Source organism: Bolinopsis microptera, chromosome 3, assembly GCF_026151205.1.
Source record: "Bolinopsis microptera isolate Bmic1 chromosome 3, MBARI_Bmic_1.0, whole genome shotgun sequence".
Taxonomy (NCBI): domain Eukaryota; kingdom Metazoa; phylum Ctenophora; class Tentaculata; order Lobata; family Bolinopsidae; genus Bolinopsis; species Bolinopsis microptera.
Window position 1 is genome coordinate 13,783,728 of NC_087074.1, and position 22,294 is coordinate 13,806,021.

At 37.1% G+C, this 22,294-nt stretch overlaps 5 protein-coding genes across 5 annotated transcripts in view; 4 read left to right on the forward strand and 1 right to left on the reverse strand.

Annotated features, from left to right (window-relative positions):
- The window catches only part of LOC134813596 (tyrosine--tRNA ligase, cytoplasmic-like), a 54,603-nt gene that overhangs the window by 21,778 nt on the left and 10,531 nt on the right, over positions 1 to 22,294 (forward strand). The window lies entirely within an intron of this gene.
- On the reverse strand, positions 4,939 to 8,270 carry LOC134813515 (uncharacterized). Its single transcript, XM_063821334.1, has 3 exons — positions 8,017 to 8,270; positions 7,722 to 7,880; positions 4,939 to 7,413 (listed from the first exon to the last, which is right to left on the reverse strand). Exons 1-3 carry the CDS (start codon positions 8,197 to 8,199, stop codon positions 6,469 to 6,471), a joined length of 1,287 nt encoding a protein of 428 aa, XP_063677404.1. The 5' UTR covers positions 8,200 to 8,270; the 3' UTR covers positions 4,939 to 6,468.
- LOC134813516 (uncharacterized) lies at positions 9,425 to 14,314 on the forward strand. Its single transcript, XM_063821335.1, has 8 exons — positions 9,425 to 9,562; positions 9,695 to 9,793; positions 9,967 to 10,290; positions 10,482 to 10,603; positions 11,165 to 11,446; positions 11,589 to 11,862; positions 12,058 to 12,156; positions 12,311 to 14,314. Exons 1-8 carry the CDS (start codon positions 9,431 to 9,433, stop codon positions 13,166 to 13,168), a joined length of 2,190 nt encoding a protein of 729 aa, XP_063677405.1. The 5' UTR covers positions 9,425 to 9,430; the 3' UTR covers positions 13,169 to 14,314.
- LOC134813517 (protein FAM76B-like) lies at positions 15,302 to 22,219 on the forward strand. Its single transcript, XM_063821336.1, has 9 exons — positions 15,302 to 16,851; positions 19,609 to 19,673; positions 19,777 to 19,840; positions 19,985 to 20,043; positions 20,358 to 20,454; positions 20,566 to 20,726; positions 20,863 to 21,001; positions 21,185 to 21,349; positions 21,574 to 22,219. Exons 1-9 carry the CDS (start codon positions 16,765 to 16,767, stop codon positions 21,703 to 21,705), a joined length of 969 nt encoding a protein of 322 aa, XP_063677406.1. The 5' UTR covers positions 15,302 to 16,764; the 3' UTR covers positions 21,706 to 22,219.
- LOC134812540 (uncharacterized) lies at positions 16,969 to 19,382 on the forward strand. The gene has a single exon (XM_063820023.1). It carries the CDS (start codon positions 16,979 to 16,981, stop codon positions 18,932 to 18,934), a length of 1,956 nt encoding a protein of 651 aa, XP_063676093.1. The 5' UTR covers positions 16,969 to 16,978; the 3' UTR covers positions 18,935 to 19,382.

Here is a 22,294-nt window from a genome sequence, read left to right on the forward strand (position 1 = left end):
CCCCAAGGCTCTGTCCTTGCACCCCTGCTATTTATCCTCTACATCTCGGATATGTTATGCAAGGACCAGCTCCCACTGGAATGCAGCTCTAACTCAAGCCTCTTCAAATATGCTGATGATGGAAGCATAGCAGTCTCTCACATAGATCCTATATGTGCTCATCGAATTATGCAGTTGATGTGCAAGTACCTTCATGTCTGGTGCAGTAAGTGGAAACTTATCCCAAACTGCGACAAAAACAAGACCGAGTGTATTATGATCACACCAACATCCTCATCTGCACCTGATGTCACAGCCTTTGGACCACTCATTATCGGCAGTAGACCCATAACATATACATGTCAATCAACTGTACTTGGACTGAGGATAGACGACAAACTTACGTTCAAGAGTCACGCAAAATTTAAATTGAAACAATGCTGGTTTGCCTGGTACATGATCACTCAAAACTCCACCCGCCACAGAGGCCTGAATGCAAGCTCACTCAAAATGCTCTTCAAAACAGTAGTACTCACAAAACTTCTATATGCTGCTCCAATATGGCTAAAAGATAACCTAGACACTTTCAAAGACTTCTATGCCAGGGTCCTCTTGAAAATAAGTGGATCCACTCACCATCCTCCCAAAGATTTGACATCTGTCGCGCTTGGAATTCCACCCCTTGAGATATCCTACAAGATGATCACTATAAAATTCATAATAAAAGCACTTACAAGTGACCCATTTATGCAAGGACTCATCTTACAGCTAGAGGAGGCAAAGGCCCATCGATATCAGCACCATATTGATGAGATACGTAAGTTCCTAACGTGGACAAGGGGGTCCAACGAGCTCAACAGAAGCAGAATAGACCTTCTGACTAGTGTCCACAACGGTGTTGTCAGCTATTCAAAAGACGAAATAACCCGCTTTATGGACTTCACTTGGAATAAACATCTCCTACTGAACCCTAGAATAAATCCGGGTGAGATACTGGATAACATCGATGAGAGGAGCAAAAAGTTGTTTCCTCGCTACTCAAGCAGGAGCACAGACACTAAAGTAATGTCTCTCTTGCATGGCCATGACATCACCTTCACAGCGTTCAAGGCAAGGGTTGCCAACAACTGCGACCCTCAGTGTCCGAATTGTCAGATGTTGGACAACAATTACCATCGAATCTTCTCTTGTCCACTGTACCGCTGTTCCTACAGAGAAACCATTCAAGAGCACTCCACTAGTGACCAACCATGCTGGTCTATCTTAAGAGATGGTAGTGATGGCAGCATCACTGCCTTCCGATCTTTAGCACAGATCGCCATCGATGAACTATCATAGAATTGATACTTATACTTATTAGTGCTCCTTCACCTCCATCCCCCTTCATGTCCTACATCTCCTTATGACATCACTCCCCCTTCAGCCTCTACTACTCCTTTACTACTCCATCTACTGCCTCATCTTCTGGACATCATTATCTTCTAGTTAAGTTGAGAATTCTCAACACCCACTTCCAAGTCGAGTACTCTCGACCCACTTAGTCCACATACCTTGCAAACTTACAGCAGGGTATTTGTAATGGTCTAAGTCCCTAATACACGCCAAAGATGGTTCCTCTATACTCAACCGTAGGAGAAGAGAATTAGGTGACTGTATTTTGTTCTAATGTTGATATTAATATAAGTATGTTCTAGTTGTTACTCCTTTTGTTTTAACGTTTTTATGGTACTCTCCTTAAATTATTTCAATGCAGTCACTCAGATGATTTTTAAATCAGGACACTTAAATAAAGACACATACTCTGCCCACAATAAGGGGCCATAATTTTTAAATTATGTAACAGTATAGAATTATTATTATTATTAAAATAGGTTTACAAAAATTTTTACGATAAACTATATTATTGAATGTGGACCAAATTATTGATTAATCTTAAGAACGACGGTAATTTCTCTCCGGGGAGATAGAAGGGCGAGAAAGAACTTTGTCAATATAGACAGTTTAATTTTAAACTTGGAGCCGCAAGGCCAAGGGAATTAAACGGAATTAAACGTTAAGTTGTCGGAGATGGCACTAACACCATCGTCTCGACTATACATGAATGAATAACATATCTAGAGTAAGTAGAATTCGAATTTCAAGAATCATGAAAATTTAAAACAAAATCACTTAAAATTTAACTCCCGTACAAACAACCGAAATAGAAATAATTGCTGAAATAATAATTTAACATAAAAGGAAGTAGTGCACTAAAAATAGCAGAATTAGATATAAATTTGGAGCCAGTTCTTTAAACTGGCTTTCTTATACTACTTAAAGGGTGTTCAAGGGTTTTCTATTGAATTTATATTGAATTTTATATAGGGTAATTGTTATATTATGTGTATATTTTAACAATAGTGTTTCAGTGTGTATCCTAGAAAATTCAAGTCCTAGTAGTTTAGATGTTAAGGAGCACCGATATATACATGCCTTAAATTCCCTCCGCCCCTCAGGAATGAATAGTACAAACCCTTTTAAGATTCCTTTATTGCATAATTGATTTTTATTTTGCCTGAGGGGCTTTCCATAAATTATTTTTTTAAATAATTGGTCCTTTTATTGATGTTTCATATTTCACGGCAGTTTCCTTTTCAGAGTTTGAGTTTATATTTAGAAACTAACCATACTATCTTTTAGATTTATGTCACTTATGATGGCTCCGGCTGAAAGTACTATGACTCATTTTATCTAGAAGATTGTAGTTTCATTGCTTCTGAAGTAGCTATCAGTTCGCCGGTCAATGTTGGGTATAATACTCTTATGTGTATATTGTTTGAATAATTTTTCATCTACATAAAAGGAAGTAGTAAAAGGCAACTTCAATGATCACTAAACTGCGATATCAGTATTCGAGTCCACAAAAGACACATTCATACTCAAACAGTCCTCCCACTCACACTCACAACGTACTGGAAACAGTAATCACTAGTGTTCCATGCTCGTACAACAGATCGTGAAATCTGCATAATGATGGTTGATCTGTATTATGTCTGTTGAGTTGGTAGTCCTGATGGGGTGACAGGCAGTATTGGCGTCTTTTTCGGGTTCCTGGTGCGGGGTGATTTTCATAATATTGAGTTTTTGAAGGGTTGTTTTTATATTATATAGGGTCATTGTGACATTATGTGTATACTGTTTGAAACATTTTATTTCAAAAAATTATATATTTATTATTGTTTGGAAAATTCTTTTGATTTTAATGAATGATATCTTTTCAACATTGAAGTTTGAAATTACAATTCGATACCATTTATTGATCTTCATCCAATCAAACCTTTTTGATCTTCATCTAGAGTTACTCAGAAAGTTCTTCATTCTTTTCCTTCTTAAAGTGTTAAAGTCGAATAAGAAGAAATCTTCAAACATTTACCTGTGCATACAACAATCCATCCATAATTTTCCCTAATTGATGCTTTTCAGAATGATCTGTTGCTTTTAGTTAATATGGCCTTGTTTCTAGAAGTTGAGCTTTGCTTAAATCTTTCCCTTGCTTCAAGAGCTTTACTAGCTACAGTTGTGAAATGTGAGTGTAGGAAACCAATATGGTTTTGAGTGAATCGATATGGTTTTGAGTGCGGCTCATGGAAGTTGGGGGATTGTTTTGGAGCCGGAGAGCGTCCAGAGGCGGTTTACCCGTCTGATTGATGAGGTGGGTACTCTTCCTTACAGCTGTAGACTGGAAATCCTCAATTTGACAACGCTGGCAGAGCGGCGAATACGTGGGGACCTCATTGAAGCTTTTAAGGTAATTAATGGTTTGACTGATTATGGTTCAGACTTGTTCAGACCAAGCAGATCAGGTCTTAATCTGGTTTCATCCAATAGATGTAGTAAAAGTGTGACAAGGTCAAGAATATTCAGAAGTCTTTTCTCCCGGAGCGAGTTATTCCATATTGGAACAAACTCCCTCCGGACGTCAAGAACTCTGTGACAGTTTTAGGTTTTAAAATTAAATTAGAAGGATTTAAGAAAGATATGATTTCTAAAAGTATAGTATTTCAAATGATTGCTTTTTTTGGAATGTTTCTAATGAAGTTTTAGTAAGAATTGAAGGAGCCAGTTATGTCAGTAACAAAGAGAAACTTAACAATTACCTTTGGTTCCATCCTTATGTGGCAAAGAAGCGTTTTATAAATCTTTATTCCACTGGGAAGTCTTTAAAAAAGGATAATGTTTTTGATAAAATTGTTTTTAGATATTGTATTTGATAAATAATTAATGTTGGTGGGGAAATATTTATTATATATTTTTTCACACAGTGTGATGATATTTTGTAGACATATGTGATGATGTGATGTCATAAATTTTACTTTACTTTACTTTACTGATACTGTTTTCTGATGGACAAACTTTTGATTAGTATTTTGTATTTTTTGTAGTAGCACCTGCCATAGCTGATCTCCTAGAAAGCTCTACATAGTACTGCTTGACCTAGCAAAGCATTGTATTTGGTCCAGTGGTTGCTTGAATGTGGTTGCAATAGGAAGATTATATGTTCGAGACCTGCTTGTTATGTTGATCTTAGAGGATGCGCATCTATGAAATTTTGTTCACAGCCAAAAGATCGTGAAATCTGTAGTTTAGGGTGAAATGATGACTGATGAGAGACCCTGCCAAAAGATCTGGAATATACTAACAGTAACATCAATTACACTCGTAGTCTTTTGAACTTCGGTTTCATTTTCCTTTTTCAAAAAACATCTTATTATCATTATTCCATTTAATTCAATTATTATCCCTTAATATAATAGTTAACACATTGTCCCTTCAGCTGTATTTGTAAGTATATACCAATGTTTAAATTTTAAAATATGTTGATGATTTTAAACAAATATTCAAAATAATAATTTTTGACTGATGTTGTCATATTTTACCAACTTTACTGGATATTATTAAAATCATTTTGTTACTAGCAACATGGAGTATTTTGATATTCTTCGTCAGCCATTGTGTTATGTCACCTTAGAAACCAGTGATAGTCTTATCAACTGCTCAAAGTGCAAGTGTGCTTGGTATTCAAATTCTGAAACGCTAAGTCTACATTTACCCATCCATGATCTACTATGTAATGAGCCAGATTTTGAAGCTATCAATGACTACTCTTTAGAACAGTGTTATCAGCTGCTTTTGACATCAATGACAAGCCTTGAAAATTTTGATCATAATACTGCAGCAGTTTTGGTACGCTTCCAGCATCTTGCTATGAAACAAGGCATGAAGCCACAAAATAAAAGAAGTGCCCTTGGAAAGACACTCAATGATGTTGGATGTGAGTTTAAGGAAAGTATAAGAGCATTGTTCTTGTCAACAACATGCTCTGAAGCTATTCTAAAGCATTTGTGGGCTTGTCCTGGTCTTCCACAGTTCCTCCTTTTAGGTGATATGCAGTCACTCACCTTTTATGGTTTGAAAATAAGGCATCCTAATGGGCGTCCATTGTTTAATAATAGCTATGATGAGAAAGCCTTTGAAGTTAAGTTTAATTCCCATCGTGATACTAGCGGTGAATGGTTGGGATTTCTCATGATACAACTGCTAGTATATACATCATGTTCCACTGCTAACTTGACAGCTGGAGAATGTCATGATGGAATTGGCCTTCTAAGACAGTCATGTGATGCTAAAGCATCTAGACTGCGAATTGGCCAAATTCTAGCCTGCCCAATTCTACGCACAAGTCTAAAAGAGTCACTCTATTCCGTTCCCAGCCTGATTTACAACATGGCTGAAAACAACCACAAAGAGTTTTTAATGCTCTTAGATCTTGGAATGTTTCCTGGAGTCCTTGAAATGACAGATCAGCAATACGCATTAAGCACGCTTAAAATGATGACAGGTTTTTGATTTGAAAGAACTCAGTTACTGGTCCACTGTTGATATCATTAAAACATGTTGCTACGCCTTGGAGCATCCCACGTGGATGTATCAATCTACTTCTTCAGATAAAGAAATCCAGTCAGAATGCAAGAACATTGTTGCATCATTGATATGCCAGAAAACATCTACAATTAAATTTATACTTGAATTTGGAATTAAACAAAGAGACACGGCCATCAGCTGGAACAAAGGAGATGCTTTTGGAGCAAAAAGAATTGTTCTTGCTTATCTTCTTGAAAAAGTTGCTGGGCTAAATTCTGATGATCTGAATGAATTAATCATTTTAAAATGGCTCGAAGAATGGAAATCTGTATCTGACAGACAGAAATTTGCAAAATCAGTTATGGATAAAGATATTTTTAACAAATGGGCTTCACATAATGAAAAACAAATTAACTAAAGAATTATTAAAGAGAAAATGTGTTTAGTTAAATTGAATTATTTTAATTAGTAATTCTATAACATGCTTTGTGTGCTCTTTTTGTGTCATTTGTTAATAAAACTTGTTCTTGATTGAAATTTAAAATATCCAAATCTTGCAGGTGTAATTGAAAAAACACAGAGATGTAGCTACAGAGTAAAACCTATCCAGGTTTTGTCAGATATTCCCCATATCTTCATCAATTCTGTTCTGCTGTGCAAATAGAATGATACAAATTTCATTACTTTCCGTGTTTTTGATAGTCCAAAGCAATGTCTTATTTCAAATTCTCTACTGCCATTTGTTTGGATTAGATATCCATCAGCCTCTAATGCTGGCACAGAATCAGTCAACCTGATTGTAATCTCACATAAATTCGTCTTCATTTTCGAGTTCAATGTTTCTGCTCCTTTACCTTTCATCTTACATTCCAACCGGATGTTTCCAGATTTTGCTAACTTTTGCTGCTTTCCTTTTGAGAGTTTCACCCAAATTATGTTTTCTGCCTCAGCATGTTTGATGATTTTGTTGATGATATTGTAACCAGAGTCTTTCAGACAATCCTCGATTGTTTTCATGTAGTGAAAGTTACCATCTAACTTCCTCATAACGTCCCACAACTTCTGCATGATATCCTTTTCTGGTTTATGAAACTGAAGCCATGTTATCAATAAATCTAGCTGAATTTGCCTAGGCATCTCATTTCGTTTCCCAATTTCCAAAATGTGCTGTGCATCATAGAGTTTCCAATATTCTGATAAGTCTATGAAATGCCTTTTCTTTATAAGGAATCCAACCCAAATATTTTGTGATTTCCTCATTGCTTTACAAACTCTTCCTTTACTGTTGTTCAAAAATGAGACATGCATCCATTTTGAATTTGTCATAACTCCACAATACCAATAGTCGATCTTGTGTTCCAATTTTGAAAATGGATGAATCATCACTGCATTCCTTGATCCAGGTTTATCACCCATTTCAGGGGTGAGTGTCAGGATGGTGTATTGGTTGAAACAGGGACAGTATGTCACTGGACATTTGATATTATTACTATAATCAAACTCATGGTAGCCTTTGTCTTGTAGCTGATCTACCTGGGAATATCATTACATTATTACGAGGTCCTGTAACCAAAATTCCATTTTTTAAATAACAGTGTTTTTAGTTCATGAGAAGAGTAAGTTAATTAAATGCATCATGTAGATTTAATATTTAAAGAAATACATGTGATGCAGCAGGGAATGAGGGCCATGATATCTGCACGTGTTATTTTAGAAGCTATGAAGTGCTAATTCAGAACAGGTACACTTAACTGGTTTGCTATTATCACAAGATTCATGCTATGAAATTTTAAACAAGCCTGGGTGAGCCTAACTAAGCAAAACATTTGTATCTTACTGACCTTATCTTTTGGTAATTCTATCATGTTGCTGTTGTAGAAACTGGATGCCATCCCTGGATCGTATGAGTCGGAAATCTTATATCCATAGCTATTTATAACGTCACCAAGGAAGGTTGCATAGCTGTTATTGAGGTACTCCACTGCTATCTCAGAGAATACCTTATGGTTCAGGGGGCATTAAATTATGATGAAAAAGTAGAACACATAAATAACGAATTCTTGTCTCTTGACTGAGATCCATGACTCTTGATTGTAAAAATGAGATATGGAATGTAAAATAAATAAAATATTCTACCTGGTCCACTTGGTGTTGTTTTGGTTGAGCTTTTGAAATCCAGTCCATGATGAGTTCACTTTTGACATAAGCTTCCTGGTCAGTGATTTCTATCAGTCTTCTAAACACATCGTCCACATTCCGCAAACCCTTGCCTGTTGAATTTTGGTGTGTCTCAGCCCCATGCCAAGTTCGATGGGTCATACTAGATTCGATCGTGCAGGCTTATACTGTAGCCAATGCGTGTTATATGTTCTCTATGGGCCGTACATAACTGAAATCAAACAACAAATGAGGAAATATTGACACTTTTAAAGTAGATATGTTTTAGCCAAAGCAAAAAGCAAGCCAAATTGTTTACATAAACATCAAAAATAAATATGTCAAGCTTTGTTTTGCCAAATGTCTCTCTGGTTTACAGGTCATAGACCATGATAGTTGGCACCGCTGCAAGTTATTTTAATCTTGCAATGATCAACAATGACACAAGTTGAGCGATATGATTAAAGTTTAATTGATATTTTATAAAATTGAGGAGGGGAGAATTATCGAACAATCAAAATTTATCGGAAAATATTATACAGATGACACGTTGACACGCACTAGAGTAATAAATATTAATAAATAAAGTCAGAGTGTTGCCAATAAATTAATTACTCCTCCTCGAATATTCAATATTTTATTATTAAAACAACCTATAAATATGTTTCATTTATATTGAGGTCCCAGTTAATGTGTTTATAAAGCTTGTTTTAAGGAAAGTTCAGATATTGAATTTTCTGTAACTTATGTAATATGTATGCATTTTATTATTATTATGCCACGATTGTCAAGAATTGGCAATTAGATTTAGAATTAGATTATTGAACGATTCGAATAGACTTCTGTAAGGAAATAGAACTGTTTAGGACACTCAAATCAGGCCAGAAAATTCAGAAGTAAACCTTGTAATTAATGTAATGATAATATTAATATAATAGACAATTTCACTGCAGAATATGATACGCATGGTACAGTTATGCTAATTTTTAAAGAATGTCAACTTATTTTAAAGTTTAACTGCACATGTTCAGAGTTGATGTATTTACCTGATGTTAAATCAAATGTATATAAATACGTATTTACATTTTTCTTGAATGGCAATTTTAATCTTAATACAATTAAGTGGTGCATGGAATGTGATATAGGATCCACCAGGAATTCCCCGGTTCCTTAGGATTTAGGAACATTTTAATTTTGTATGTCATGTTTTGTTTACTTTTGATAACTTTGGATCTATAAAATTTTTGTTTTGATCGCAAAATTGTGTTTCATTGCATTCTCTCTTGTTATTATGATTAACTGGTAACGAGTCGAATAAAAATATCAATATAATAAATAACAAAGTTTGCGACACAATTTCAGTTAATATTCCCTAAAATATAGAGGATTTGTAATGTATGAGTTCTCTTCCAGTGTAGATCTGATTATGATTGGTAGAAAAGACTGCACAAAAGACCAATTGGTGTTGGAAAAACTCAAAACTATGAAAGTTGACGACATTTTTGATATTCCCAATGTATTTCAGGTCAGTTTCGGATTTCGGAATCGTAGATTTTAATCTGTTGAATTACTGACACTTTTTAAGTATTCAATACCTAGACTGCTCTTTGTAGCTGTTTGTATTGTTAAGTTATATTTAATGATTATAAATTCCCAGACGATAACGAGAGCAGAAGAACCCTCTTCCACCGCGTGGAGATCTCTCATGTCTCATCCTTTTACCCCATCTTACATCAGACTCAACCTCCCTGCTTACGTAAGTTGTGGTCACCACCCCAAACGTAGCAACCACCGCTCCTTCATAATAACTACTGGGACACTCTGTACTATATTAGGGGGTTGCCTGTTATTTGGATCGTCCTATTTTCGTTTCTTAAAATTACGTTAAATCATCACGACGTATCATAACTAACAGCACAATTTACTCAGATTCAGGCGGTAAAGGTGATGGTGGTACATCACAGTGAGGACTTGAAGTTTGTCCGGGAATCACTGCAGTATCTTTACAAGAGGGTTGTGTACGAGAAGAACAAAAAGCGGGTGTATGTATCAGTGGTTGAGAATATCTTACCGTATCTCCTTGAGAAACACAACGATCCTGATGCTAGGGCGGTTCTTGATGATATTGTGCTGAACAAAGAAGCTTTGTCATTACTGGAAGCTTATCTTACTGCCAAAATGTCCAACTTTACTTCTGTGCTCGTCCAGCAGTCCAAGTCTCTTGAGTTAGCACAAACTTGCACGCTGTTTGAGGTGATTTCCGAGTTTACGTTTTAAAAAGCCAGTAGTTTTCAGGTTTTGTTTTTCCTTGACTGGAATGATCAATTTGTATAGAATTTCTCGCATATTAAAATGATCATATTTGGTCTTATTATGAATAATTGTTAATAATAAACTGCCTAAACTACCCGTAGTAACTCTGACTAACCTATCGGTGTATCTAGATACTGTGCAGCGGAAAGAAGTCTAAGAAAAGCAACAAAATGTTGCTGAGATGGTTCACTGAAGTATGTGATCTTGATGTTCTGAAAAACGTGGCCCTGCTTGGAGTCATACGGAAATACAGGTCAGTGAACTACAACACAAATTCAGATATTGGCAATAGACAGTTCGTTTAAGCATTAAAAAGTAAACCTGCTTAAAATTATTACCGCGTGACTGCACCTTTAGTGACCAGGTAATGGTGAACAATAGGACACTGTGCAACTGTCATAATCTATAGAATATGTTAATTGGACGTGACTACTCTGACTAGTCGTTAACCTCACAAAAAGCACGTCATAAATGCGTTTTTCCATGAGTACATCTTAGACAGCTTGGTACACGCAATCTAGTACTCGATAGTCTAGTTCGACACGTACTGTAGTTCGAGAAACCCTAAAGTTAGAATTTCACATTACGTCTTAGTTAGCCAAATTTTATCCACTATTAAACGACCAAATAAGTACTAGTAGGCTAGGTCGACTAAGAGTATGTTGTATAACATGTATATTGTGTATGAAGTCAAATAGTAAGTCGAGAAACCTTATCTTGCAGATATTGCCTTTAAAAATAAGAAATTAGGTATATACTTATCGTATAAAAAGCTTAGTCAAGTTATAAAAAAGTAAAAGTTGTTCAACTTCAGGATATATCAGATAGAGGAGGACAGGGAGCAGGGTTACGAGGTATCAGCCCACTTCACCTCCCTTCTCTCCTCCCTGGTTGGAGAGGAGTATTGTAGTGTTGCAATCGCTATCTTACCACTCAACTATAGTGTCGTTACATTGGAACAAGCTCTCCTACATTGCAATGACTTGCTGTTAGCTGAACTTGCTCTGACTTACCATAAAACTGGCAAACTTCTCCTTCTTTTTCAACAAATCGTACTTAGGTTCAATCCTCGTGTTTCATTAGGAAAGGAATTCAGGTAACGAGAGCAAATTTTAATCTCTATGATCAAATCATCTAATTTTCAACTACTTTTGGTATTCGTAGATTTTAATTAATTATATTTATATAATTAATTAGTTTAATTATAATTAAACTCAGTTGAATCAGTGTATTTCCAGGTCTCAGTTATCTGAGGCAAGTAATAAGCTTTCTGAGCAGCAACTCCTCGCCCTTCTTACTCTACTATCTTCAACATTAGAAGAAAACTTATCGGTATCTAACAGTGAGCCCACAGACTTGGGATCATATGAAATAACGGAATCACGTGATACTTCCAAGCGTCCGAGAGTATCAGATGAGAGGCTCTGCGGGTTTATTGCAGACTGTACCTCTGTTCTTATTAGTCAGTGTAGGGTTCATATCCCTGATGATGTCGTCATTAAGCTTTACAATGTAAGTTATTACGTCGTGTTATAATGCACCAAATTAGAACTAACCAATCAATTTAATAATCAATTGTAACTTATATATTTGCAGGTTCATTTCCATAAATGTCCATATATGACTGGACTATATATATATAATGTCCTTTGATCACTTTCATTGGCTGTAGCGATACAAATTTATTTATATTCAACTTCTATTCAGATAACTAAGAATCTGCCCCCGTCTACTGGAAAAACACTCCGACTATTTTTCAACTCCGCTGTTCTCTTTGATAAAATCTCTTCCTTCCATCCTTTCGAGGTCAGTTTGATAATTGATTACGGTAAAATGTAAATTCATTACTGAATACTGATAAATGTCATACATTTTTATTTTAATTGTAGGTAATTAGATAGTTACATTGTTCCGTTATTCGAGATTAATGAATGTAAAATGTAAATCTAATCCATTTCAGGTGTCTGAGACACCCCCTTCAAACGAAGAAGAAGTTCAGCTTCTTATTAAAAGTTTACACTACAGCGACAACCCCACCGACAAACTAGACACCATACTCTCCACCATCAGTACATACCCGGACGTTATCTTATCTAATTTTCTTATCATCTACAACAACATGATAACAGACCACCTGATGACCGTGGCTGAGTTCCTCTTATCAACGATAAGAGAACACAGCTGGTTTATCGAGAGTGAGGTGTTCAACAGATGTACAGATCTTCATTCTGCGATAATATCTTGTGTTATGCGGGACATGGGAGCAATTGAGGAGAAGTACTATTCGGAACCGTTGGTAGATATTACTCTGAGTTCAGCTCGAGATGTTATCAAATCAGAACTTTCGTTATCTGGACCAGGGGTACCTCTGGAAAACCACGTTGACCTACTTTATCTGCTCTCTCAGCTATCCCTAAACTCATCCTACCACAGGCTTCTCATTACAACATGGATATTATTCCGTCAGATGTCTCTAAATAAGGATAAACTGGATATAGGGTGTCTTTTGTCGGGTGGTGTCGTGTCGTATCTTGGTCGGTTTTGTAAACCGCCTCCCCCGCACACCCCTCTACCAGTTGTTCACGGTAAACTAGCTGGGCAGATACTATCCGAGATATTATCATTCTCTGCTGGGGGAACTAGTGAGTTTATTGAGATATATCTGGGTGTAGGTGTTTCGATGAGTAGCGCTGATCTTAGTGCTGTGGTAGAATATCTTGGAACTCACCAGGTGCAACATTCTGATGTTATTGGATGTTTGTTAAGGAGATGTGTATCCACAAAGCATCAGCTTCCAGATATCATGAAGACTTATTGAATCTGAGGGGTCATATCAAAGGGATTCTTATCAATTCTGAAAACCTCGTTTCTAAGCCTATGTCAAATGTCATTGCTCAGTGTGAATTGCTATGCACAATCCATGACCTTGAAAGTTATTTCAGCGACAAAGTCGAGCTCACTCTCGATAATATTTCGGATGTTTGTTTCGAGATTGCATTATCCCTTTTAAAATCTCCTCTACTAGGATTGGAATATAAATTGAAGCTGACTCAGAACCTTCTAGATAACGTTAGTCAAGATAAGGTTGCTGTATTCACCGAAGCACTACTTGATTGCAATGAAGACTTGTATCTTCTGGACGAAAAGAAGGTCGATTTAAAAACATCCAGCGACAGCTTCATAGAAAAGTTAATAGCTAGTCTACCAAACAAAAACGCCGAGTTTCTCCTTCACCACACCAAGTTTGATCCTGCCCTGGTGGAAACAATATCCGCCCCTATTATCCCAGTGTCACTTATTCCCAAGTTCATCAACAAACTGACCAAAGTTCAAGTTATGAACTCATTTAAACACGGCTGTGACGACCCTTATCTCCTCTCAAAATGTCTGCTGTGTCTGGTTCAGCACAACTACCCCATCCACCTCCTCAACAATATCTACGACTCCATACTAAAAGTGCTTGCTAACGAGGGATATATCACCGCACCTCAGACTATCTCCAACATTGTGCGCGCCAGTGAGCTGCTGTCCAAACAGAAAGAAGTGGCGCGACATCACGTGCCCTACATTCTGTGCAGTATATTCGAGTATGTTAGCAAGAGTAACCCAGCCCTAGTGAGGGATATCACCCCAGCTGTTCACCCTTTATTTGATGTTTGTGTTGTGCAGGGTCTGCAGTATCTCCAGGCAAGGCTGTCTCAGCCTGCCAGGCAGCTGTTTTTACAATTGCAGAATCATTACAAACAGAATATCAAGTATCAGGGCAAAACTTAGATTTGTGGCTTTTCTTCTTCTGTCCGGGAGATTTTATTGGTACCTTTTTAACTTTTATTGTTTTGTGGGGTTTCAATTTTGATCATATTATGAGTGAATTCTTTTAATGTGCATTATCTGACGATTTGTTTTAAGATTATTACGAGTGTAATCGTGTTATAAGAATTATTAATTTATTATTTTTAGTCAACTTATTTGTCTATTTAATGCGAGATCCCTATTTTCTAATATTCTGATTTGCCAGACAAGTTGATGATTGTCAGCTGTGCTCGGTATACCATGGTGCGCATGCTTCCCCGAAATATTACAGAACACTTGAATAACTCTTGAAATCCGTTTTAGAACTGTACAAACATTTCAGGGATTACAGACATGGGTCAAACTTAGATTTGCTGAAAGTTTCGTAAAATTTCGTCGATTACAGTAGGTTTACCTCCGTCTCTTGCACTATTTTCCTCATAAAACGAGAACCCTTCGAGCTATGATTAAATTTGTTTAAGATAAGTAATCACTAATCAGTGTACAAAAGTATTTATTCTCATTACCATAACAATCGATCTCATACGGGAAAAGTAAATTGATTTAGGGGCTTATGTAGTTATTCCGAAAAGATTATCCACTAACAGAGGTACTGCGATATGATATCTGTAATCCATGAAATGTTTGTTTAATTCTGAAACTGATTTCAAGATTTATTCAAGGATTGCCGTGTGTGCAGTTACTTCTGGACCACCCTGTATTACATGCTAGGGTGTTCCTAAAAATACCGCGATTGTTTTATAATGACTTAACGTTTTTTAACAGTATCACGACAACAATATCTTATTTAACAGCCACAATAACATCATGGAAAATAATTGACACGTGGTAACTCACACGTGGTAATTGACCGAACTTAACCACAATTTTTATTTCCATTCAAAGATCCACCAGGCACATAATCTAGAAAAATTCTAACCGAACATATCCTCACCAAAAATGATAATGACAATGTACGAATTTTGTTAGCAATCTCAAATTGAACAGCCCCGAAAACATGCATTATAAATATAATGTAAGAAAGAGATTAATCATATCTTTAAATAGCTCTGTTTAACTGTTTATTGCGTGTTATAAATACTATAACTGATCATTTGAAATAACGTTGTCAGTTTTCTGCACTGCAATCTCACTGTTCAGGTAGCTGCCAGAAGTTAAATGTGAACAACAATGATGTGACATCACGTGATATCCAACTTTTCCCAGAATAATGAGTAAAGTCCTCATTCTCTTTCTCACCTGTCTGGTACTGTGCCAACACGTCCACTCCACAGAAGACACTGATTCACACCAACAAGTTGAATCACCAGAACTGCAGTGTCCCGTCCCTAACCCCCTCGATATATTACTGGGTGGCAAGTGTCTGATTGGCGAGGAAGATTCAGATGCTGAATCAGATAGTACCACTGTCTCCGACAGTGACAAAAACAGGGGTATTCTCGGTACACCCAAGAAACGGAACTTTATCGGGTTGCAAACTCTCATCTTCAAATATTTCTACATGCCAGTCAAACGAACTCTGGCGTTTCTATTCGAGGAAGTAGACAACGACACTCACTTTGTGATGAAGAAAGGATTGAAGGACAGCGAGCAGGTTAAGAAGTACAAATGCCTGCCATGTAACGAGTCCTCTTCCACTGTAGACTATGTGTTAGAAAGTGCCCTGATAAAGGAAATGAACAAAACAACAGGGTGCGGGCTAGTCCTATTCTACAGTCCTTACTGTAGGTTCAGTGTGAATATCCTCCCTGCTTACAAGGGTTTAGCTAGAGTGTTCCCTCAGCTAGCTGTTCTGGCGGTTAAGATAACCCCCTACTCCAGCTCATGTATACAGTTCGGTGCTGTGGGCACCCCTACTGTCATGCTCTTCTTCAACTCTCGTCCTATTCAGAAGATGCCCGTTACCCTGACTAATATCACAGCTATGGCAGGTTATGTGGTTAATATCACTGATTTGACGCCTTCTTTCCCTCTGGAATTACAAGAATCTGACCATGAGGGAGTGGAGCTTCTGCATTCTTTTGATTGGGTCCTTCTTTTCTCAGTTCTGTTTCTATCCGGGTCGACCTGTTATAATGTTTTTTCGACTGCAGCTGGGAAACGACTGTTGCAAAAATTCAAATTGAAACGAGAATAGTGTTTGAGTAACAAATAGCATTGGTTGGATTATTTTTTTTGGCCTCGTTTTAACCTCTTAATGAATTAAAGCTTATTTATGCTAAAATTTTATATTATCAAACATTTAATTGCGAAATACCGTCCGAAAAATTGTTATTCATGTTGACGTTTTATCTTATCCAAGATACTATTTGCATATTTGCCACTGATTATTCTATAAATGTCATCTTTTAGCTCTTCAAGCTGAGAAAAGCTTATTTTTCTAATTATCTTTGATGATTTTATGTATTTTGAAAATTTGAAATTAATGTTTGTCAATGCTCTTTACCTGCTTCCAATAATATTAGATTACAACAGTGGTTCTAAGCACTAAACTAAAAATTTATGTTGCAATATTTCTCTCAAACTAGCTCATAGACTATCATTAACTATCGACCTTTTCAGTATTACTCCTCATAGCTCCTAAACCTACCTATCAAAAGTATGAACAGAATGTCTACCAAGGTATGTGGGAACTGCAACATAAAGCACGCCTCCGCTGAACTCTCAGGACCCCAACACTTATGCAAGGTTAGTTAAAAAGCAAAACCTTTCAGATATCTAAAAACCAGTGACTACTTTTCAAGCTGCTGATATTCTAAACTGGTGCTAGAAATAAAACTAATACAAATGACATTGCTTAGCTAGTGAATGTAATATGACACAGGAGAGGATACTGGTGCGCTGCCAATCACCCGTATCGTCAGTTAACAGTGAGCAAGCAGCAATCAGAGGTATCACCAACGCGTCCGGTGCCAACAACTGCTTTCTTAACTGTTCTGTCCAAGCCATCTGGAACCTTGACCCTTTCAGAGCTTCCTTCGTTCTCATAGACCAGCACGAGTGTTCGGACTCGTGTATATTCTGCAGTCTACTAACTCTCGCTGCTAACTACCAGTTTCACGAACAAGGTCCGGTTACACCTGACGTGCTGCGGAATGCGCTGGCTAAATCCTACCAGAGTGACAATAGGTTTCAGATAGGATTCATGGAGGATGCAGCTGAGTGCTTTGAGGGGATACTTCACAACCTACACGTCTCACTGTCAGACTCTAGTTCAGATAGTTTGTGTATTGCGGAGAGGTGTGTATCACACCGTTTATTCTCTATGACTCTTGTTGAACAGGACAGCTGCGTGTGCAGTGCTTCCTCTGAACCACTCACATTCGATCAGTACATTTTCTATACTTCTGTTTCTTGCATCACTGACAGACACAACGCAGATCGGTCTCTTACATTCGCCACTTTACTCCAAGAAGCAACCTCCAGCATTAAACCATGTCCTGCTTCAGAGGGAAAGAAATGTGCAGGTCCAGCTAAACTTGAGGTGTCTCTCTTGGAGAAACCTGATGTTTTCTGTGTTGGCTTGGCTTGGCCCAACACTCAGGTCGATACCTTGCTCATCAAGAAGTTGACAGATTGTATTGAACTGGAGCTTGATTTGGATGAGCTGTTTGTAAATGTGGCCTCTAACCGGAGCAATTTGTTCAGGTTAGTGGGCATCATGGTGTACTATGGAATGCACTATTTTACATTCTTCTTCCACTCTGGAGTTAAGAAATGGTTACTGTACGATGATGCGTGTGTCAAAGAAGTAGGTCCAGATTGGGAATCAGTAAAAACCATGTTGGTGAAAGGAAAGTACCAACCGCTAGTTCTACTTTACGTAAACCCTTGTCCTGAGAAAATAGTCTCAATAAGCGGTGGAAAAAAGTCAGCTTTGTCTAAAGCATACAAAGATATGAAGGGCCACAAAGAGAAATACAGATTGAAAAACCGTCTGGCATGTTTTGCTCCAGCATCACCAATAGAGACCAAACAAAGGCGCATCAAGACTGATATAATCAGACAAGAAAGTGCTGAGGGACTAGGAACTTCACCGGGATTCTCAGGGGATCCTCACAGGAACTTTTTGGACCACATGGTTTCAGGTGTGGAGGAGAAGGTAACTGCAGGGCTGAGTATGCTCGGTCTCAAAGATGGAGACAAGTTTCATAAGAAAAAGTTTATCAATGATTGCATGAAACAAGCTGATAGCCAGTATTTTGAAGCTAAGAAATGTTTGGTGATCAAAGAATACACCAAAGCGTTAGACTTCGCCGTTGATGCCACTAATTTCTACAAATTTATTTTGTTACACGAAGATTCTAGCGCAACCCAAAGGGAACTAGCCCAGATACGATACCACACGGCCAGGACTAAAGCAAAAAGAATAACACGACGAATCCCTGCAACGCAATTAACGGAAGGGCAACTCAGCGCGCTGTACCACCGGTGTGCCTTATGTGAAAACTTCAGAGAAGACGACATGAAGTACTGTCATGACTGTACCAGGTACTGTACCACGTGTAGCTGCGTTCTGGAACTTTCTGATATAGAATACTGTGCTAACTGCATGCCTGACTACGTGGTCAACGCTGATTTTGAGGAGAACTTGAAGGGTAGTGGACATTCCGCGCAGGATGTAGTTTGGTACGACAGTAAGAATAGTATGCCTTCACCGCCTCCCTACGAAAGTCTTCGAAGAACTAAGTGTCTTCTTTGTAATCGCAGTATTGTGACCAGTAATGATATTTGTCATTTCTGTGTGAACTCCAGGTATGGCACGAAATGATTTTCAGACAGTTTATATTTTAAATCGATTGTTGATTGTATAATTGAAAACTGATTTTTATGGCATTAATGATAGTTTTGGATTCTGGATGGGAGGTGAAGCATATTTTTTTGACACGTGACTGCAATAAACCAATAAGCTTCCACCATTGACCAATCAAACACCAGAATCACTGTCACGTGCCAAAAATATGCTTCACCTCTTCATCAGAATCCACTTCTATAGTTTTGTGTTAAAATAATGATTTGTATAAAGAGTTTAGACAAAATTCATATTTAATTGCATTGGAGTTTGGAGGTTTCATAGCTGTAGCAGGATTAGTTGTCAGAAGATTAAAATTATCAAATTTGTTCATTATTAATTGTTATAATAATCTTTAATTATAATTATTATTGACTTGTGTTCATTTTCATTGTAGTTTACTTTATAGTAATTAGTTTTCTTTTTACAGTGCAAGTGTTTCTTTTGCTTTGTTCTATTCTAATACCATCAAGAAGGACAAATAACATGCGATCACAATTCCTGCTGTCAATAATACTAGTAAATTCATTTTCCTCAAAGCTGTTTAGCTTTCGTATAAGAAGTTATTGCCCTAGAAATATAATATTCAAATATTTCACCAATTTTAAACAATATCCCTTTGTAAATGAAATGCTAATCTTAGCAAATTTCAGGAATGCCGTCGGACTCTCCCCCAAGAAAAGTGTTCATTTTGTCAGATCGATTTCTACGTTATTGGGTTAGAACTTTACGTTACATTCAATTAATAATTGTAACTCATTAAATTTTCTAAATTTATCGAAAAATGGTTGATATTCTATTTTGTAAAAACTCCTTTTCAGTGATATCAACAAAAGCAAGCCTGCCTGTAAGAAATGTTCAGAGTATTACAACAAGTTTGGAGATGTGAGTTTGTTGATTTAAATACGATCTTTTTTTAAATTACCCAGATTTTAACCCTCCTCTAATTTTATTTTTCTATTTATTAATTCCATTAATTTATTAATTCCAGTTTGGAGTCGATTTGTCAATAAATGTCGACAATTTCAGCCAAAGGCGTGCGACTGGTGCAAGACTCCATCGGCTTTCAAGGGCAGCAAATGTTTCCAGTGAGTGAAGCTCTTGTGATTGCGAATTGCGATGCATAATTGTCAGGTAGTTTCAATGCTTAAATGGTGTTTTCGGGCGGTAACAAATTTAATTCATAATATGCGGAAGGCGCGATGCATTTGATCTGATGAGATTCAATCTGTAGGTCTTAATTTAGCGCGCCTCGCTCTGCGTGCGCGCGTTTCTCAGTTTATATATTGAAATCGATCGGCGAATTTGTTCGAATTTTCATTCGTCGATGAAAAAAATCACATGCTTGACTCAATAGTAATCATCTTTGTGAAGCGACTAACGACAAAACTTTAACTTTTAGGTGCAAGTCGGCCGAAGAGAAGTATGGCAAACCATCACGCTGCGAGGGTTGCAAGAAAAACTCTTACTTCGATAAAGGACCTGAGGCGAAAAAGAAAGTAAGTCTAGCAAATTCTGTGTGTTGTCTGCTTCGATGTTAAGTTATTTCACTAAAGCTTGAACGCTGTTAGGGTCTGATTGAAATGTCAGTGAACATTTACTATTTGTAGGTGGAAAACAAAGCACTGTGTTTGCTCTGCACATTGAAGTTCAAGAAAGAATTACACAGAAGTGGAAAGTTTAAGAGAAGTTCAGCCGAGATCGTGAACAGTAAATCGTCCAAAAGTAAACGAGCTAAAGATTCTAATGACGCCTCTTCATCAGCTCATAGGTCTTTTCCGAAGCTTATCTTTCCGCGTGCGATTCATAAGCTGTAACTAGAATTTTCTTACCAAACCCTTAAATTTAATTTCATCTATCTCATACATAATCAGAGCAAATAACAAATTTTAAATGAACCTTTTCAGAGCGTGTAAAAAAGGACCACCCAAAGAGATGGGGATACAGGTAGATTTGTGCGGCCACAGCTCGGTAGAGGATAAGTCCAGTTCTGATAAGGATAACAGTATGGAGGCTATGTTGCTGACTACTCAACTCAAAGAGGAGGTCATCAATTGCAATTAATTATATTTTGTGATCATATATTACATTACTTGGCAGTAGATTAATAAGTCAAATGTTAAAATTGTTCAGGTTTAAGTTTACTGTCATGAAGTCAACATATTTTAGAAAATTAAAAATTTAAGCGACATTCACATTTTCCTAATGTTCATTTTATTATGGCTGCAGATAGCCCAGCTAAAGCGACAGCTTGATGCACGAGACAGAGAGCTGATAGTGAAGGGGAAAGAGCTGAGCGAAAAGAAGACTGACATGTGGGAATTGGAGAAGAAACTGCAGAAGAAGATCACAGACCTGGGACAGGAGCATATCAAGAGAATAGAGGGAATGGAGGTAAGTTTAATTTAACTTATTCGTTACAGCTGCCCGGCTAGAATCTCACCTTATTTAGTGGAATTAATAGCTGTAATGTAAATGAAATTGCTCACAGTTACTCTAGCTCATGCAACAATTTTGTGCTTAAAACACTCTAATTTCTTGCCATTGCTTGACAAAACAACTCATTTTAAACTACATCCAACAATACACAGTTGTTACACAAAACACAATAATTTCAGCAAATCATAAGAGACGTCAAGGCCCACAACTCAGTCCTTGTCAAGAAGTTGAAGACCGGAACCCGCAAATCAGCAGCTCCCTCCATCGCCGCCTCCCTACTTATGGACACAGAGGAGACTGACTCTACGTAGTAGAAAATAGACATCTGTTTTATTATCAACCAGACCGTGCTGACGTATTATTTACTTGCCGAGAAGTTCCAAAGAATGTTGCTCGGAAGAAGTGGCCAGCGGAAATAGATACAATATTTATGTAACTCGCGGAATCCACAAACCGTCTCTTGTATCCGACTCCCGAAACCCAGACATGTACGCTAAACAGTAACCATGGTAACCACTTCAATAACCTTATCTCAAACCGAGTCATTTGTTTTATGTTGTATTGAAAAATTAACATTTCTGATGTCAGCTGACCGTTGCTTTTAACAGAATGAAGGCTTTTAATGAACTTTAAGGAATTGAAACTTAGTTGCCTTAACTAAATTTCATACTTATTTTTTGAATGATTTTTATCTTACTTTACATTTTAAAACAGTTTATCACCACGCCCAGTTCGTGATACTAAAGAATTCCTCGAAATGTGCTTATTTTAGTGCGATTTTAATTATATTTATACTCACCTGATAATATGCTTTATCACAAATTAGTTTGGTTATTTTTAATTTTATCTACTTAAAAAAAAGTCTGTATCTCTTCAACTACTTCTCTAAATTCAGAACAT

Excerpts from the sequence above, each read along its gene's own strand:
- LOC134813515 (XM_063821334.1), bottom strand. The coding sequence starts at position 8,199 with ATGACCCATCGAACTTGGCATGGGGCTGAGACACACCAAAATTCAACA. Across the intron at positions 7,881-8,016 it reads AACAACACCAAGTGGACCAG|GTATTCTCTGAGATAGCAGT; the intron begins GTAGAATATTTT and ends CTGAACCATAAG. Across the intron at positions 7,414-7,721 it reads TAGAATTACCAAAAGATAAG|GTAGATCAGCTACAAGACAA; the intron begins GTCAGTAAGATA and ends TGATATTCCCAG.
- LOC134812540 (XM_063820023.1), top strand. The coding sequence starts at position 16,979 with ATGACACAGGAGAGGATACTGGTGCGCTGCCAATCACCCGTATCGTCA.
- LOC134813517 (XM_063821336.1), top strand. The coding sequence starts at position 16,765 with ATGAACAGAATGTCTACCAAGGTATGTGGGAACTGCAACATAAAGCAC. Across the intron at positions 20,455-20,565 it reads GACCTGAGGCGAAAAAGAAA|GTGGAAAACAAAGCACTGTG; the intron begins GTAAGTCTAGCA and ends TACTATTTGTAG. Across the intron at positions 20,727-20,862 it reads GCCTCTTCATCAGCTCATAG|AGCGTGTAAAAAAGGACCAC; the intron begins GTCTTTTCCGAA and ends GAACCTTTTCAG.
- LOC134813516 (XM_063821335.1), top strand. The coding sequence starts at position 9,431 with ATGTATGAGTTCTCTTCCAGTGTAGATCTGATTATGATTGGTAGAAAA. Across the intron at positions 9,563-9,694 it reads ATATTCCCAATGTATTTCAG|ACGATAACGAGAGCAGAAGA; the intron begins GTCAGTTTCGGA and ends ATAAATTCCCAG. Across the intron at positions 11,863-12,057 it reads TCGTCATTAAGCTTTACAAT|ATAACTAAGAATCTGCCCCC; the intron begins GTAAGTTATTAC and ends ACTTCTATTCAG.